This window comes from Labeo rohita, chromosome 11 (genome assembly GCF_022985175.1).
Source record: "Labeo rohita strain BAU-BD-2019 chromosome 11, IGBB_LRoh.1.0, whole genome shotgun sequence".
Taxonomy (NCBI): domain Eukaryota; kingdom Metazoa; phylum Chordata; class Actinopteri; order Cypriniformes; family Cyprinidae; genus Labeo; species Labeo rohita.
The window spans coordinates 13,677,178-13,695,622 of record NC_066879.1 but is presented as its reverse complement, the minus strand read 5'-3'; the positions used below and the strand labels follow the sequence as shown (position 1 = coordinate 13,695,622).

The 18,445-nt window shown below is 36.4% G+C and overlaps 1 protein-coding gene across 1 annotated transcript in view; it reads left to right on the top strand.

The window, feature by feature from the left end:
• gli2b (GLI family zinc finger 2b) overlaps positions 1-17,586 on the top strand; it is a 108,757-nt gene extending 91,171 nt beyond the window's left edge. The window contains exons 9-14 of the mRNA XM_051123211.1: positions 3,874-4,008; positions 7,836-7,985; positions 9,354-9,518; positions 11,962-12,243; positions 14,317-14,641; positions 14,747-17,586. Coding sequence (XP_050979168.1) covers positions 3,874-4,008; positions 7,836-7,985; positions 9,354-9,518; positions 11,962-12,243; positions 14,317-14,641; positions 14,747-16,887 — 3,198 coding nt within the window. The 3' untranslated portion in view covers positions 16,888-17,586. The remainder of the gene's footprint in view (positions 1-3,873; positions 4,009-7,835; positions 7,986-9,353; positions 9,519-11,961; positions 12,244-14,316; positions 14,642-14,746) is intronic.
• The last annotated feature ends 859 nt before the right edge of the window (positions 17,587-18,445 follow it).

Genomic DNA, 18,445 nt, shown 5'->3' with positions numbered 1-18,445 from the left:
TTTCGTTTCCAACAAAATTCAACGTCTGTCCAATGTTTTAGGATGTAAATAAATATATAAGTGTTCAGGGAGTGCTTATATCGAGCGCAACGGCACGTTTCGCACATTGTTTGTTTGTCCAATGATCGCTAATGTCATAAGACGTTGATATTTGGTTGAAAATAAGATGACGTAAATATTTCTGTTGGTTTTAAGTCAAAAAACTACATTCAGAATTTTTTGACGTCGTCTCGTTTTTCATTTGCAAACAAAATTCAACATCTGTCCAGTGTTTTGGGTTTTGACATCAACCCAAATTTTCGTTCCCAACCAAAATTCAATATCTGTCCACTGTTCGAAGTTGACTGCAAGCCAGCAATGCATTTTGACGTCAAAACAATTTTAGTTTCCAACAAAATTCAATGTCTGTCCAATGCTGCAGGTTGATGTCAAGTCAAAATTGGATTTTGCATGTCAACACAATTTTCATTTTCAACCAAAATTTAACCCTAGTTTAGTTTCCGACCAAAATTCAATGTCTGTCCAATGTTGGAGGCTGACGTCAAGCCAAAGCTGGGTTTTGACGTCAACACGATCTTTAATTCCAAAGAAAATTTAACATCTGTCCAATGTTTGGGTTTTGATGTCAACCCGATTTTTTGATTCCAACCAAAATTCAATGCTGCCCTCTGTGTGAGGTTGACGTCAAAACGATTTTCGTTTCCAACACTATTCAACGTCTATTCAGTGTTTTAGGATGTAAATAAACATAGCAGCATTCAGGGAGTGCTGATATAGAGCACGACGGCACATTTCCCACACTGTTTGTTTGTCCAGTGGTCGTTAACTCCATAAGACATTGATATTTGATTGAAAATAGCTTTAATGTATGTGTAATGCCAACATCAGTTACACACAGAATAGTGACAACAGATGAAAACCAAAATTTATCATCTTTTGATGTCAAATCAGCACTGGGTTTTGACTTCAACCCGATTTTAGTTTCCAACTAAAATTCAATGTCTGTCCAATGTTGGAGGTTGATGTCAAGCCAATGATGAGTTTTGATGTCAACACGATTTTCATTTCCAAACAAAATTCAACGTCTGTCCAGTGTTTGGGTTTTGACGTCAACATGATTTTCATTTCCAAACACAATTTCAACGTCTGTCAAATGTTGGAGGTTGACGTCAAGTCAGCTGTGAGTTTGGATGTCATTCTGATTTTCATTTCCAAACAAAATTTAACATCTGTTCAATTTTGGAAGTTGTTGTCAAGCCAAAGTTGAATTTATGTCAACACGATTTTCATTTCCAACCAAAAAGGTTTTAGTGTCAACCAGATTTTAGTTTCCAACCAAAATTTAACGTCTCTCCAATGTTGGAGTTTTGACGTCAACCTGATTTCTATTTACTAACAAAATTCAACGCATGTCCAATGTTTGGGTTTTGACGTCAACCTGATTTCGTTTCCAAAAACAATACAACAATACAACAATACAATCCAATGTTGTAGTTTGGCATCAAGTCAGCTTTAGTTTTGGATGTCAACCCAATTTTCGTTTTAAACCAAAAATCAACATCTGTTCAATTTTGGAAGTCACCGTCAAGCCAAAGTTGAATTTTTATGTCAACCTAATTTTAATTTTGAACCAAATGTCAACATTTGTCCAATGTTGGAGGTTGACATCAAGCCTATGCTAGACTTTGAAATCAACCCAATTTTCATTTCTAACCAAAACTTAACTTCAGTGTTGGACGTTAATGTAAAGTGAAAGTTCTCATCAGTCCAATCTAAATTCAACATCTGTCCTATGTTTTGATGTCAACCTGATTTTTATTTCCAACCAAATTGTAACATCTGTTCAATTTTGAAAGTTAAAGTCAAGCCAAAGTTGAATTTTTATGTCAACCAGATTTTCATTTCTAACCGAAATGTAATGTTTGTTCAGTGTTGGAGGTTGACATCAAGCCAGTGTTGAGTTTTTAACATCAACCCAATTTTTACAACCAAAATTTAATGTCCATCCTATGTTGGAATTTGACATCAAGTCAACTACAGGTTTTGACGTCAAATCGATTTTAATTTCCAACCAATTTTCAACATCTGTACAATTTTGGAAGTTGACATCAGGCCAACACTTGGTTTTGACGTCAACCTAATTTTCACTTCCAACAAAAATCTATCCAATGTTGGAGATAATTCAAGCCAATGTCAGCTTTTGACGTCAACCCGATATTTGTTTTCAACTAAAATTTCGCGTCTGACCAATATTGGACGTTAAATTTAAAACCAACGCTGGCTTTTGATCTCAAACCAATTTTCCTATCCAACGTCGTCAATGTTAGTCAACACTGAGTTTTGACGCCAACCTGATTTTCAATTCCAAGCAAATTTCAATGTCTGTCCAATTTTTATTTCCAACTAAAATTTAACTTGTGCTTTATGTTGGAGGTTGACATCAAGCCAACGCTTAGTTTTGACCACAACCCGATTTTAATTTCTAACCGAAATGTAATGTTTGTTCAATGTTGGAGGTTGACATCAAGCCAATGTTGAGTTTTTAACATCAACCCAATTTTTACAACCAAAATTTAATGTCCATCCTATGTTGGAATTTGACTTCAAGTCAACTACAGGTTTTGACGTCAAATCAATTTTAATTTCCAACCAATTTTCAACATCTGTACAATTTTGGAAGTTGACATCAGGCCAACACTTTTTGACGTCAATCTAATTTTCACTTCCAACAAAAATCTGTCCAATGTTGGAGATAACTTCAAGCCAATGTCAGCTTTTGACGTCAACCAATATTGCGTCTGACCAATATTGGACGTTGAATTTAAAACCAACGCTGGCTTTTGATCTCAAACCAATTTTCCTATCCAACGTCGTCAGTGTTAGTCAACACTGAGTTTTGACGCCAACCTGATTTTCAATTCCAAGCAAATTTTAATGTCTGTCCAATTTTTATTTTATTTATGTTGGAGGTTGACATCAAGCCAACACTGGGTTTTAACGTCAACTCATTTCCAACCAAAATTGAATATCTGTCCAATGTTGGACTTTGATGTCAAGACAACGCTGAGTTTTGGTGGCAACATGATTTTTATTTCCAACCAAAACTTGGTTGCTGTCCAGCGTTGGAGGTTGATGTGAAGCCAACACTGAGTTTGAACATCAAACCAATTTTCATTTCCAACTGAAATCTGTCCACAGTTGGTGTCAACGTCTTTTTGACGTTAAATTAACGGCAGCTTTAGTCTGTGAATTATTTGGCTTGATGCTTTGGCTCCTTTTGGGAATAATTTTTTAGACAATTACTACTACAAAAATGTATTTGATTAAATTAGGCTTAAATTAAGTCAACTGATAAAAAATTTGATGCAGTTAATGACGACTCCGTGTGCAAATATTTTCATCAGTATATTTTTTTATGATTCAGAAATTATTTTCTACCAAAAATAGCAAAAATCTCATATTTTGTCATTATAATCAATATTATAATATTATTTAATTATAAAAATTATATTATTATTATTAATTATATTAATTATAAAACTATAATCGAGTTAAGATTAATTTTTATACATGGACACGGATGTTAAATATATTTCATTTTATATATAAAGAATAGAAAAAGAAAGGCTGTATAGGAAGGCATATATACAGAGTTGTTTAGGGCGTGTTTTATGCAAATTAATGAGTTTATTTAGAATACTCCAAATTCATTAACAATAGGTGGAAATTTTTCATCGGATCTCTTGTGTAATAATCCAGTTACAAATAATTCACGCAATTAATACCAAATGAGACCCATTTTCTCCTGCTAACAAAGCGGCCCGCTAAAGAGCGTTTATGCGTTTATGCCGTAACGCTGCCGTTCCCCCTTAGGACCATCTGGGCGGCGCAGTGGACCTGAAGGAGGACTTGGACGACTGCAAGCAGGAGGCTGAGGTGGTGTACGAGACCAACTGCCACTGGGAGGGCTGCAGCAAAGAGTACGACACGCAGGAACAGCTGGTGCATGTAAGTGTGTGTGTGTGTGTGTGTGTGTGGTTATGGGATAGTCTGACAGACGGCTGACACAGGTGAGCGTTTCAAAGCTGCGCTCAGTGGGAACAGGGTCAAGTCATCACTGAATACCAGCGGAATCAACATTTATTAGGCTTATTCTGGTTAAGAACCGCCCACTTGGACGTGAAGAGCCCGCCTTACCTGCATTTATAGTGAGGAATCGGCCAATCAGAGTGGAGCTTGACATGAGAACGCTCTTACTGTTTTTGTGTACATTGTGGTCCACAGGTGTCCCGTCGTTTACCTAAATTTACCGACTCAGTTTTGGCCGGGGCAGCTGAGTGGCACAAAGTGTCACTGACCTCTGACCTCTTGACCTGTGACCCAAAGGCCACAGCGTAAATCTGTCTTAGCAGATGAGCTGAATTGTCCATGTGGAAATGAGCAGCTTTCGAATACCACAGGTTAACAATACAAGAAAATAAATATGGAAAAATACATGATAGTAAGACTTAAATAACTTAAATATTTAATCACTAAAAAAATCTGGTTCGACAAAAGTTGGTCAACACTCAAAGAATTTACTTTTTTAAATACATATATATATATATATATATATATATATATATATATAATATTGCTTATATTATTATTGTATTACAGTAATTATAACAATTACAATAATTACAAAAACATATAATTTAAATAAAATAGTTCACTTATATTAAAAATTCTGAATTTTATATATAATAACTTAATATTTAGATTTTTTTAAATACAAGAGGTTAGAAGTTGGTGTAAATAAACTGGGTTTTATATATATTATATATTATTTATGAAATTAATATACAATAATAATTCTAATTAAATCTGATTATTATATATAATATTTTAATATTTTGAATTTTATTTTTTTTAAATACTGGAGGTTAATTTCAACCTGATTTTCATTTCCAACCAAAATTTAACATTATTTCAGTATAAAAGTTGATGTAATGCCACAATATAATATTTTAAATATTACATATAATTTCTACATTTATTATATAATATTAATTATAAATTTAAAAATCAGAAAATGATATATAAATAATTTAATATTTAATTTAATATTTATTTATTTATTTATTTTTTCAAATACTGGAGGCGACTGTCAACCAGATTTTCAATGTTAGATGTTTTTTTTTAAAATATATTATATAGTTTCTAAAATTAATATATAATATTAATTATAATAAAAAACCTGAATCTTGTATATAATAATTTAATATTTAGATTAATTTCAACCTGATTTTAATTAGGTTTTTAAAATATTATATAGTCTGAATTTTATATATAATAATTTAATATTTAGATGTTTTTTTAAATACTGGAGGTTAATGTTTATTCAGTGTTAGAAGTTGTATGTAAAGCCACAATTAAATTTTTAAAAAATATTATATATAGTTTATAGTTTTCTTTTTAATTCTTGAGGTTAATGTCAACCTTATTTTGATGTTTTTTCAATGTCTCAAGTCAATGTAAAGCCATAATTTATATAGATATATATATATATATATATATATATATATATATATATTAAATATTATATATAGTTTATCTAATTAATATAAATATTAATTAAAATAAAAAATATGAATTTTACACATAATAATTTAATATTTAGGTTTTTTTTATTATCTTAATAATAAATTCAGAAGCTGGAAACAATTCACACACACATAAATCACATCTGTAGACTTTCCATCATGTTGTACAACACTGAACTCCTCCAGATCACTGACAACACACACACACACACACACACACACACACAGATGCTCTGTTCCTCTTTAAGCCTATAATGAGCTGTTATCAGTGTGCATCACTAGTGTAAACAGACGGTCATGATTGTGTGATCTAGTGAAAATCTCAGCGAGTGACTGAACGGACAGTGAGAGTGAATCAGTGTATTTCAGCGGGACGGACGGCTCTTTCTCTCCGTCTGTCTTTCTGCTTCACTGATCGCCTGGAATGCCACAGAAACGCCACAGGACAAGTGCATGCTGGGATAGATCAAGCCCGTCTGAGGAAAGCACATCAAACCCTCATAGAAAGCAGTCAGCCTTTGACCCAGTTCACTCTCTGATCTAAATTCATTAGCAAACTTAAAAGAAATCATATATATAAGTTCAGGCTGCTTCTCTGAGTGATTGGATGTTCACAAAAACACCAGTTCATTCAAAGACAACAAGTCTTCAAAAATGTGATATATAATAATTCGTTCATTTACAAAAAAGGGTAACATCCTCAAAATTACAGCTAAGAAAACATAAATAAATAAATGTCCAACAAAGTGTCCTTTTAGCTGAGAAAACTTGGATTTTTATACTTTAAAAATACATAACAATAAATGCACAAAAATAACATTCACTATAAACATTAAATAAATAAATAAATAAATAAAAGTGTAAAAATGTACACAAACTTTTAAAAAAAGAAAGAAAAAACTGGAAAAAATAAAAATGTCTTAAAACTTCTAAAGAAAACTTTCACTTCTATCTTTTAAAGGCATTTTTTTAAACATAAATATATTTAAAAATGCAAAAAATAAATTAATAATAATAATAATAATAATAATAATGTCCCCAAAATAAAGTTAATAAAACTTATTTTTGTTAAAAATGTATGCAAAATATTCCATACATGCATGCATACATACAATAATAAAAAATAAATAATTGTCCCAAAACTATAGGTAAAAAAAATATATAATTTATTCATTAAAAAAAGGTGTGGATTTTTATACTTTAATAATACATGAAAATAAATACACAAATACACAAAAATAACATTCACAATAAACAATAAATAAATAAAGTAATAAAAATGCAAAAATGTACACAGATTTTTATACACAAAAAAAAAAAAACAGGAAAAAAATTGTCTTAAAACTCTTAAAGAAAACTTGCACTTCCATCTTTTTAAAAAAATAAATGCTAAAAAAGTGAATGTTTAAAATGCAAAAAAATAAATTAATTAATTAATTAAAATGTCCAAAAACTACAGCTAAGAAGACTTGTTTGTTATACTTCAAAAAATATTTTAAAAAAAATTAAAATGTCCTCAAACTACAGCTAAGTAAACCCACACTAAACACAGCTATATCCACACATATACAATATGCTGGGATAGACAAAGCCTGTCTCAGGAAAGCAGTCAGCCTTTGACCCAATTCACTCTCTAATAACTTCGTAACTTCATTAGCAAACTTAAAAGAAATCATATATATAAGTTCAGGCTGCTTCTCTGAGTATTTGATTTAAGCTTGAATCTTCCCAAAAACACCAGTTGCCTCAAAGACAGCGAGGCTTCAAAAATGATGAAGAAAAGTGAAGAGAAACGATCCTGCAGCCTTTGTGTACATTTCCAAGAATCTCTTAAAAGGCGTTTGCGTAAGCGCACACGGTGTTCGTAAATGCGAATTTGTGTCTCTCTCAGATCTGAGGTTTCTCGTCCGTCACCAGAGACGGTTTTAAAAACACACACTCTCTTACAATCACACACCATCACATTTTCTTATTCCCGTCTGTCAGACGTGGAAAACGCAGACGCTCGTGATGGATAGCGCTGCTCTTCAATTGGCCAATAGGCAAATGGGCTCCTCAGAAGCTCAAATTGCTTTATTTTCTCAAGTCTTGCGTCCAAACGACGCCAATTGTGCCGGGTTTTATTTTTTTGCACCACACTTGAAAACGGCCCGGCCAATTAGACCTTAAACACAACGCTGACATTACAAAGGGAGGCGAGACGTCCGAGACGCGGAATGAAAGTGAGCTGTTGTGTTTGTGTGTTCGCAGCACATCAATAACGAACACATCCACGGGGAGAAGAAGGAGTTCGTGTGCCGCTGGGAGGAGTGTTCGCGCGAGCAGAAGCCCTTTAAAGCGCAGTACATGCTGGTGGTTCATATGCGCAGACACACCGGGGAGAAACCGCACAAGTGCACTGTGAGTCTCGCACACACCTACAGTTAACTAGCTGTCTCAATATCAGAGACCTGTACAGATGGATCCTAATCAGAAAAGATAACTTGCATTTTTATATTTGAAAAAAGCATTAAGTGTAAATGTCCCCAGACTACAGCTAATAAAATTAATATTTTAAAAGAAATATATTTTTATTTTAAAAATAAAGTGGAAAAAAAAAGGAAAAAAAAATTAAATGGCCCAGTTTTACAGCTAAGACAACTTAGGTTTTTATATTTTAAAAATGTATTTAAAAAATAAATAAAAAAAAATAAATGTCCCAAAACGTGCATTTTTATAGTTTAAAAAATAAACCAAAATGTAAAAAAAAAAACTTAATAATTAACAAAAATGTAAACAAAATTATTAATAAAATAATAATGTCCCCAAAATAAAGCTAACAAAACATTTTTTGTTAAAAATGTATGCAAAATATTCCATACATGCATGCATACATACAACAATAAAAAAAAATAAATACATGTCCCAAAACTATAGCTAAAAAAAAAAATAATAATTAAAATAAGGTAACATTCTCAAACTTATAGCTAAGAAAACTTGGATTTTTATATTTTAAAAATGTATTTAAAAAAATTGAAAAAAATATATTAATTTTTTTTTTTTTTTTTTTTTTTTTTTTTAAAGGTAATGTCCTCAAACTTACAGCTAAGAAATCTTGGGTTTTCATTTTCGAAATAAATAAATACATTAATAAAAATGCATAATGCCCACAATCTAAACTTTTAATACTTCCAAAGAAAAAAAGAAAAATGTTCTGAAACTACAGTGAAGAAAACTTTTATCTTTTTTAATTAATAAATAAATTAATTAATTAATATTTTTTCCACAAACGTCCACAAACCAGTTAAGAAAACTTGGATTTTTATACTTTAAAAAGTATTATTATTATTATTATTATTAATAATAATAATAATAATAATAATAAAATGAATAATTTAAAAATGTAATTTAAAAAAATAAAATAAATAAAATTAAAATGTCCCCAAACTACAAGTAAACCCACACTAAACACAACTATATCAACACATACACAATAAACATGTTAAAGTGTTTTATATCAAGCATAATTTAGTGCGCATTTCAAATGCCTGCGACTCCACGTTCATAGGTTTGATTCTTAGGGAATGCATTGCTTGAACTAATTAAAAAATCCCCAAAATGCAATGCAAGTCACTTTGGATGAATGCATTCATGTAAATGTAATGATTGGCATTGAATCAGCAACTGTATTTGTGCATATAAATGAATAACGCCAGAGATTATTTGAACTGTCACATCTTATTCACAGTGTTTTTATTTGAGCTTAATGAATGTGTGTGTGTGTTTCAGTTTGAGGGCTGCTCTAAGGCATACTCGCGTCTGGAGAATCTGAAAACACACCTGCGCTCACACACCGGAGAGAAACCCTACGTGTGCGAGCATGAGGGCTGCAACAAGGCCTTCTCCAACGCCTCGGACCGAGCCAAACACCAGAACCGCACACACTCCAACGAGGTAAACACACACTCGCCTTCATCTGGACACAATAATGTAAAAACGCAAACCATCTTAATGGCGCTATAGGATTCATTTTCTTCAAATATAATACATTTTTGAATACATACAGTGGACCATGAGTGTCACCTCGAAAAATGACTTAAATTTCAGTTTGTCATCACAAAGTGCTAATGGGAGCAGCTTATGACAAAATATAAACTCAGAACAAAGACGTGGGTCAACTCCTTTAGATCCGTTAATGTCATTGGCACAGGAGTTTCGGGCGTGTGCCACCTCGCTAGTCGTTATTTGGAGGAAGGATCAGATAATCTACTTCACTGTGGCGTTAAGGATCTGCTAACTGCCTAATGCTATGTAAATTTGCCAAATTTAGGCCAAAATTAGATTTGTTTACTCATTTCCTCATCATGTGTAGTGGATTTTGACCTCAAAATATTGATATATTAAAATTCAGACTTTATTTTGAAATTCTGACTTTTTTTCAAAATTCTGACTTAATATTGAAATCCTGACTTTATATTTAAAAAGTCTGACTTTTTACTGAAATCCTGACTTTACTTCAAAATTCTGACTTTATTTTGAAATTCTGAATTAATATTGAAATCCTGCCTTTATATTTCAAAAGTCTGACTTTACATTGAAATCCTGACTTTACTTCAAAATTCTGACTTTATTTTTAGAATTCTGACTTTACTTAAAAATTCTGACTTCAAAATTCTGACTTTATAGTTAAATCCTGACTTCGAAATTCTGACTCTACTTTGAAATTCTGACTTTATTTTTAAATTCTGACTTTATATTGAAATCCTGACTTTATTTTGAAATTCTGACTTTATATTGAAATCCTGACTTTATTTCAAAATTCTGACTGTATATTGAAATTCTGACTTAATATTGAAATCCTGCCTTTATATTTCAGAAGTCTGACTTTATATTAAATCCTGACTTTATATTTTGAAATTCTGACTTAATATTGAAACCCTGCCTTTATAGTTCAAAATTCTGACTTTATGTCAAAATTCTAACTTTGTTGAAATTCTGACTTTATTTTTAGAATTCTGACTTTACTTAAAAATTCTGACTTCAAAATTCTGAATTTATATTGAAATCCTGATTTTGAAATTCCGACTTTATATTGAATCCTGACTTTATTTCGAAATTCTGACTTTATATTGAAATTCTGACTTTATATTGAAATTCTGACTTTATATTGAAATCCTGACTTTATTTCGAAATTCTGACTTTATATTGAAATTCTGACTTTATTTTGAAATTCTGACTTTATATTGAAATTCTGAATTTATATTGACTGATTTTTTATATATTGAAACTTTTTTGATTCTGCCTTTATATTGAAATTCTGACTTTATTTTGAAATTCTGACTTTACTTCAAAATTCTGACTTTATATTAAATCCTGACTTTATATTTTGAAATTCTGACTTTATATTGAAATTCTGACTTTATATTGAAACTCTGACTTTATATTTCAAAATTCTGACTTTATATTGAAATCCTGACTTTTTACAATATAACTAATTTTTTTAATATTGGAGTGACCTAGACTTCATCTTGACAAATTATGTGACATTTAAGCTGCTATTTTTTTTACATACAATGGAAGCAGCTGGTGAAAATTGGAAAATGAAAAATTTCAGTTTGTTCATCACAAAGCGCTATCAATCAACTAGCGACATGAGGGTTAGCAGCTTATGACGAAATATTAATTTCTGGGTGAAGTCTTCCTATAAACTCAGAGCAAAGACGTGGGTCGACTCCATTAGATCAGTTAACGTCATCGGCGCGGGAGTTTCGGGCGTGTGCCGCCCCGCTAGTCGTTCTTCAGAGGAAGGATCAGATAATCTACTTCACTGTGGCATTAAGGATCTGCTAACTGCCTAATGCTATGTAAATGTGCCATTTTCAGCATACGCTAACAAATTTAGGCCAAAATTAGATTTGTTTACGCATTCCCTCATCATGTGTAGTGATTGCTCCTGGACGCCCAACGCTGTCCCATTAACCAGCAACGTGTGCATGCGTGAATAATGAGCTGTGAAGCTAATGAGTACAGCAACCCACAATACATTAGTGAGAATCAAGCACGTCCCCAACGGAGAAACAGACCACCTGCAGACCGCGCATAGAAAATGAAACCTGGCGCCATTTCCGTTCTCGGTTGATCCATCACGAGCTTAAGGAGGGAGAAAGATCATTTCGTCTCAACTTTATTAGTAAACAGCCATGCATCACGGACGCTTAGCATCCACACGATCAGTATGTCAGCGCACACGCCGTAATTTATTCCTCTAATTGTGTATTCACCTACCGCTCCATTTGAAGATAATCTGACTTAACAGGAAGAGATAAAACTCTAATTCAAAGTCGTACATTTGACTGTTAGAGGGTCAGGTGAAACCGAGTGATATTTATCTCCGCAGAAACCCTACGTGTGTAAGATCCCGGGCTGCACGAAGCGCTACACCGATCCCAGCTCGCTCCGGAAACACGTCAAAACCGTCCACGGGCCCGAAGCTCACGTCACCAAGAAACAACGCGGCGACTTGCCATCCCGACCTCATCCGCCCAAGGAAAACGGAGAGAACGAAGCGGGAACCAAGCTGTCGGGCCGAACGACGGAGGAGAAACTCGAAGCCAACAGCACGACTAGAGGAGTCGAGGACTACCTACAAGTCAAGTCCATAAAGACTGAAAACTCTATGGTAAGATCTAATAAAGACGAGGCCCAAAATCGATTGTGTTTGATCTTGATGGATGCATAACAAAATGTATGTAATTTGAATAACAAGAGTCGTTTTTTGCATGCCTGTAATCTGTACTCGCAAATATATTATTCATTTCTGATTAAATATGCATTAAAATGTCCATCAGAAGTTATGCTAATCCAAACATACTAACAAAGCATGCTGCAGAGATCTGTCCATCTTTAACCGCTCTCTCTACATGTGCTTCCTGCTATCTCTTTCCTGTTTCTCTTCCATACACTTTCCGTAAGGACAGACGTTATTGAGGTGAGCGTGGATCCCGTTCTAATGTCTTACTATACGTCGGTTTCAGAGTTGTTTTTACTGGGCAGCTGACATGGATTTTGACATCAAAATATGGATATATTGAAATTCTGACTTTATATGAAATCTTGACTTTACATTTTAAAGTTCTGACTTCATATTTAAATCCTGACTTTATATTAAAATTATGACTTCAGAATTCTGACTTTATACTGAAATCCTGACTTCAAAATTCTGACTTTATTCCGAAATTCTGACTTTATATTGACATTCTGACTTTATTTTCAAATTTTTCACTTTATTTCAAAATTACTTCGCAATTCTGACTTTATATTAAAATCCTGACTTCAAAATTCTGACTTTATTTTGAAATTTTGACTTTATATTTGAAAATTCTGACTTTATATTTGAAAATTCTGACTTTATTTCAAAATTCTGACTTTATATTAAAATCCTGACTTTTTCAAAATTCTAACTTAATACTGAAATCCTGACTTTACTTCGAAAATCTGACTTTATTTAGAAATTCTGACTTCAAAATTCTGACTTGAGGTTAAAATTCTGACTTTACTTCAAAATTCTGACTTTATACTGAAATTCTGACTTTTATTGAAATTCTGATTTTATTTCGAAATTCTGACTTTTTAAATTCAGACTTTATATTAAATTCTGACTTTTGTCAAAATGCTGACTTTACATCAAAATACTTTCTGACAATACATCAAAATATATTTGTGTAAAGGAAATTAATGTGAAAGTAACTGCAAATGAATGGCAAATGTAGCTTCCTCTGTTCAAACTAACAAGTTAGAAAACTGTTCATGCTGGGGTCCTGATTAGCAATATTTTTAAGGATTTCCACATTTAGAAACTTTTGAGTGTCTCAAGACATTGTTTTTTTAAGGGTAATGTGTATATATTAATTTTGATGTTTCTGTATATGTCAGCTGCCCATTTACAGTATGCATGGTAAATGTCTTATACATTATACTCTCTTTCTATATGTTTAATCTTTTTATGCACATTCTTTTCTTTTTTTCTGTGGGGTTATATTATGAAAAGCTCACACACAGAGCTGTAAAATCAAATTCATGATCCAGTATGATAGTACACCTCTTTAAGTCAAAGACTTTCGGGTATTCACCACATCAAAAAATTTGGACCCCTACATTGTGTAATTGCCTGAGATCTGTTGGCACACAGAGAGCTTTTAATTTCCCATGGGCTTCCACCCCAACAATCCAGCCCAATCCCCCCACAATCCCGAGATCTAACGCTCCCGCCCTGCACTCAAGGATAAAAGCCATTAGTGGATTAATATTATATCAGTGGGACTGTTTTTGTGTCCTGAACAAATAGTGCCAGTGATCAAGCTGTGATCAAGAACGGCTCCCCCGTTCACGTGGGGACAGAATACATTTGCCTCATTCAAGGGATGCGCCGTCAAATGACGTGAATACCTTATTTATGTTGAGAGCTTTCCCCTTTGTGTATTCATGGCAGGCCGCATGCATAATGCACAAAGAGGTTGCCATAGGAAATAACGATTTGTCAGGCACTTAACCTAGCCTTCTGAGAAGGATGAAAAAAGACGTGGGATGTGTCTTGAGGAAGGGTGTTTTCCCAAACCTTGACTCAGTATGCTCATTATTTGCAATTTACACTTGGGAAAGTGATTGTAAGGGTCATGCGTTTGCATGTTGCTGTATCTGCATTCTGTTCCTTTCAGCTTCTTGGGTAATCAAACTTTCCATCTGCCCCCCTCAGATGTATCAGTCCAGCCCTGGTGGTCAGTCATCATGTAGCAGCGAGCCGTCACCACTTGGCAGTGCCGCCCACCATGACGGTGGAGTAGAGCCGACGGGATTTAGCGGGGGCAGCATGGGAGATCTGAGCGCCCTGGACGACGTGCCCCTCGTGGATTCCACCGTCTCCACAGGGATGTTGGGCCTCCATCTTCGGAAGAACGCTAGCACTGCTCATAGACTCACGTACCTGAAGCAGGAAAAGCTGAAGTCGGTGAGGGACTCGTGCTCCTGGGCAAACCCAACTCCTCCTGCCCCCAGCACCAAGCTTCCACCCATCAATACCGGTGAGTAAGCAAAGCGAAAAGGAGAGATTTGATCACATTTCCACCACTGATGCATACTAAAAATCCAGTTTTTATTTCTCTAAGTTCAGCTGCTCTCTGTTCCAGGTTCTTTATTGGAAGGTTCAGGCGGTCTGTGTGATCCAGGGCTTTCCATCTCCAGCCCACGCCTGGGCGACCTTTGTCCCGGGGAGACAACAGTTCTGAGTCAGCTAGTGGAGCGTCGTGATAGCCTAGCCAGCACCGTGAGCTCAGCTTACACCCTCAGCCGTCGTTCATCTGGAATCTCGCCTTGCTATTCCAGCCGCCGGTCCAGCCAAGCCTCTCAACCGGGTGGCCGTCTTAACAACATCAGCTCGGCCGACTCCTACGACCCCATTTCCACCGATTTGTCTAGAAGGTCCAGCGAGGCCAGCCAATGTGGAGGAATCCCCAGTCTACTCAGTCTGACTCCTGCCCAACACTACAGACTCAAAGCCAAGTATGCTGCTGCCACTGGAGGCGCTCCACCCACTCCTCTTCCTAACATGGACTTTATGAGCCTGAAGACTCGGATGGCCCTGTTAGGGGATTCCCATGAAATGGCCACTCTCCCTATCCATCCTCCTTCAGTTCCCAGAAGGTGTAGTGACACCAGCTATGCTAACCGTAGCGTCTTGCCTCATGAGGTGACGGGAAACACCGCTCGAAGAGCGAGCGACCCAGTTAGAAGAGTAGCTGCGGAGCAGCATTCCCTGCAGCAACGTTACAACAGCATGTCCAACGTGAACCCCTATCACTCATTACACCCTCCTGCATTCAGTCGACACTCAAGCAACAGCCTGTCTGAGGGTAACATAAACCGCCACCTGTATCCACCCCGACCTCCTAGCATTTCTGAGAACGTGGCGATGGAAACCATGGCGAGCGACATGGACAATCAGAACAACGGTCTTGATGATGCAGTGATGTTGCCTGATGATGTCGTTCAGTACCTTACATCTCAAAATGGAGATTCTGTCCAACATCCAGGGGCAGGGTACCGGCACCACCCTGGACAGAGCATCCACAACTTTGGCTCCCATTACCAGAGACGCCTAGCCTTGGTGGAGGGCAACATGAATGCCGTAACACGGCAAACTGCAGCTCCGAGCTCCCAGCAGACATTTCCAAGTTCCCCCAGTGACACTAAGAGCCAGATGCCGGTGCAGTGGAATGAGGTCAGTTCAGGGACAGTGGATTCATCCCACTGCCAAACCAAGCAGGGATCAGGGCGGGGAAACCTCACCGCACTCCAACAAAAACAAAGCCTCAGCCCCTTTCAGAATGTCAACTCCAACCAACAAGTTGGGCTGATGAGTCACAACCTCGCTCACGCTGCCCAGCAGAGTCACGTGCAACGGAATAGCGAGCTGAATTCCCAGAGGATTAACCAGAGGCAACCACTACGCCCATCTAACACAGATCAGGCTAACTTTCTGCACGGTTACCATCAGGGTTCTGCTTCAAATGACATCAGTGTAGGTTTGCTGAGTCCGTCTGGTAAAGCGCTGACGGCACAGCCTGGGAGCGTCCAGAATAACAGGGTACGAGCTCAACCGGTGGCTGGTCAAAGCAATGCTGCTTTTCCAAATAATCAAGGAAATTATTCCCAGATGAGCATCAACCAGCAAGGTTATGGCATTCCGGCCCAGAATCCCACGCTGAACGGAAACCACGGACTGCTACAGCCAAGGCCGCCCACAGAACCCAAACCATACAGTCGGCAGCTCTCAGGGCCAACGACAACTGCAGCGCAGCACCTCGGTTACCCGCAATCCAACTTTAGCCCCACATATGACACCTCCGAGGCCAGTCCCAAAAAATCAGCTGACGTGAACAGCAGCGGCATGTTCTACACTGGGCAGATTCACATGTTCAATTCAAGCAGTCTGGGAATGGCAGGCGCAGAGAGTGCAGCCATGGCCACCGTGGGCTCCCCTGAAACAAATCAAGTCTCCAGCACAGTGGATTCAAACAGAGCAGAGCATCCGCAGATCGACTTCGACGCCATGCTGGATGATGGCGATCACTCCAGCCTCGTGTCCGGAACGTTAAGCCCGACTCTCCTCCGCAGCCTATCCCAAAATTCCTCCCGTCTCACCACGCCCAGGAACTCAGTGACGTTGCCTCCGGTCCCTGCCGGAATCGGCAACATGGCCATCGGAGACATGAGCTCCATGCTGACGGCGCTCGCAGAGGAGAGCAAGTTCCTTAATATGATGTCATAGGAAGTACAAGCACAAGATTTAAAGACAGCTTTTAAGGTGTATGACTTTGAACAAGGATATTGCGTAAACATTTTTACATGCTTTTTAAATGTATAGTATTAGTTGAAACTTTGGTAGCATCTTTTTTGTTTTGTTCAAGAAGCCATACTTTGCCTTAGACCGGTGTATGTACAGCACATATGAACAGACAGAGAATTTGATAAGCGACAGTCCTGTATTTTTATACGACTTCTGACGACATGAACGCAGGAACAAGTGCCTCGCTGTGCACAAGCATATGCAGGAATTACATTACTCTAGCAGAATGGGACTGTATCTTTTCTGTCCTCTTCAGTGGAAGAGGTTTTGTACATTCTGTAAATTAAATGTAATATTATGCTTCCTATCCTTGTTTGTACTAGACAGGAAAGAGGTTCCAAATGAATATGCAGATAAAATATTATGAAATGTAAAACTTGACACTTGAAAGTGTGGTTCATAGTCAGAAATCCCTCATTTTGTTTTGATTTACTAAAGACCTGAATGGAATCACAGGAACATGACAACGCTATAAAGAGATTGCAACCCTCTGAACGAACCGCACAACTGATTAACTTGGACTGTTGAACTCGATATACAGAAATACATTTGTCCTGTTGTACACAGATTCATTTTACAAGGCTGGATCATGTAGATATCTTTTGTACATTTTTAATGAAATACAATATTGTTGTTTTTCTACTGCAGTGTTGTTTGCTTCTTTATTCCCTAGGATTCGAACCCATGACCCTTAGCACCATGCTTTACTGATTAAGCTAGAGGAATTGAGTTTTTGGGCTTTTGGAGTTCTGCGATGGCAGAGTTTGAGTGTTGATGGATGTTGAACGTAAATGCAATCTGCTTTTATCCCATGCTGGTAATGCATTTTTCTTGCTCATATGCCACTTGAAAACAAGTCAGGCAACAGTCCAAGGCAGTCACATGACTTTAGAAATAGTTTTTCTTTTCATTTCGTTTGAGAGCGGGCTACTTTAAGAGAACCAAACGCACGTCTTGTGCATACTGAGCAGGTTCTAGAGTAAACCGCCATGTTTTCTCAAATGAACAGTGGCAGACCGACCCAAAGGAGCGGCTGCCTAAACCACATAAAACACACACTTGAAGAAGGAAACGGTCCAGGGACGAGGTCTTCGGAGTAAAAGCCTCAGGAACAAATGGTTTTATTCTGACAGTGAATTCAGCTGAGGCCTCGTTTGATCTTCCGTTTCTGATAGCTGGAATTTCGTATTCTCTCTGAGAAATGAAAGAGCAGGGAAAATAGCCTTAGGAGGAATAGCCTGAGGATGAAAAAGAGAAAGTAAAAAAATCTGGAAAAAGCGTATAAGTCTGAGAGCGGACAAAAGGGAAATTGCCCGAGCACGTGCAGAGGGTTGAAAGGCATTGTAAAGACGTGACCCTAGTGACCTTCTGAGAGAACCGCATCTGCCTTAAATGATATAAGACCATTAAAGTGTGCATGCTATCTAGAGCAATTTGTTCAGAGAAATGAGAATAATATTACTAATTTCATATTTGCATG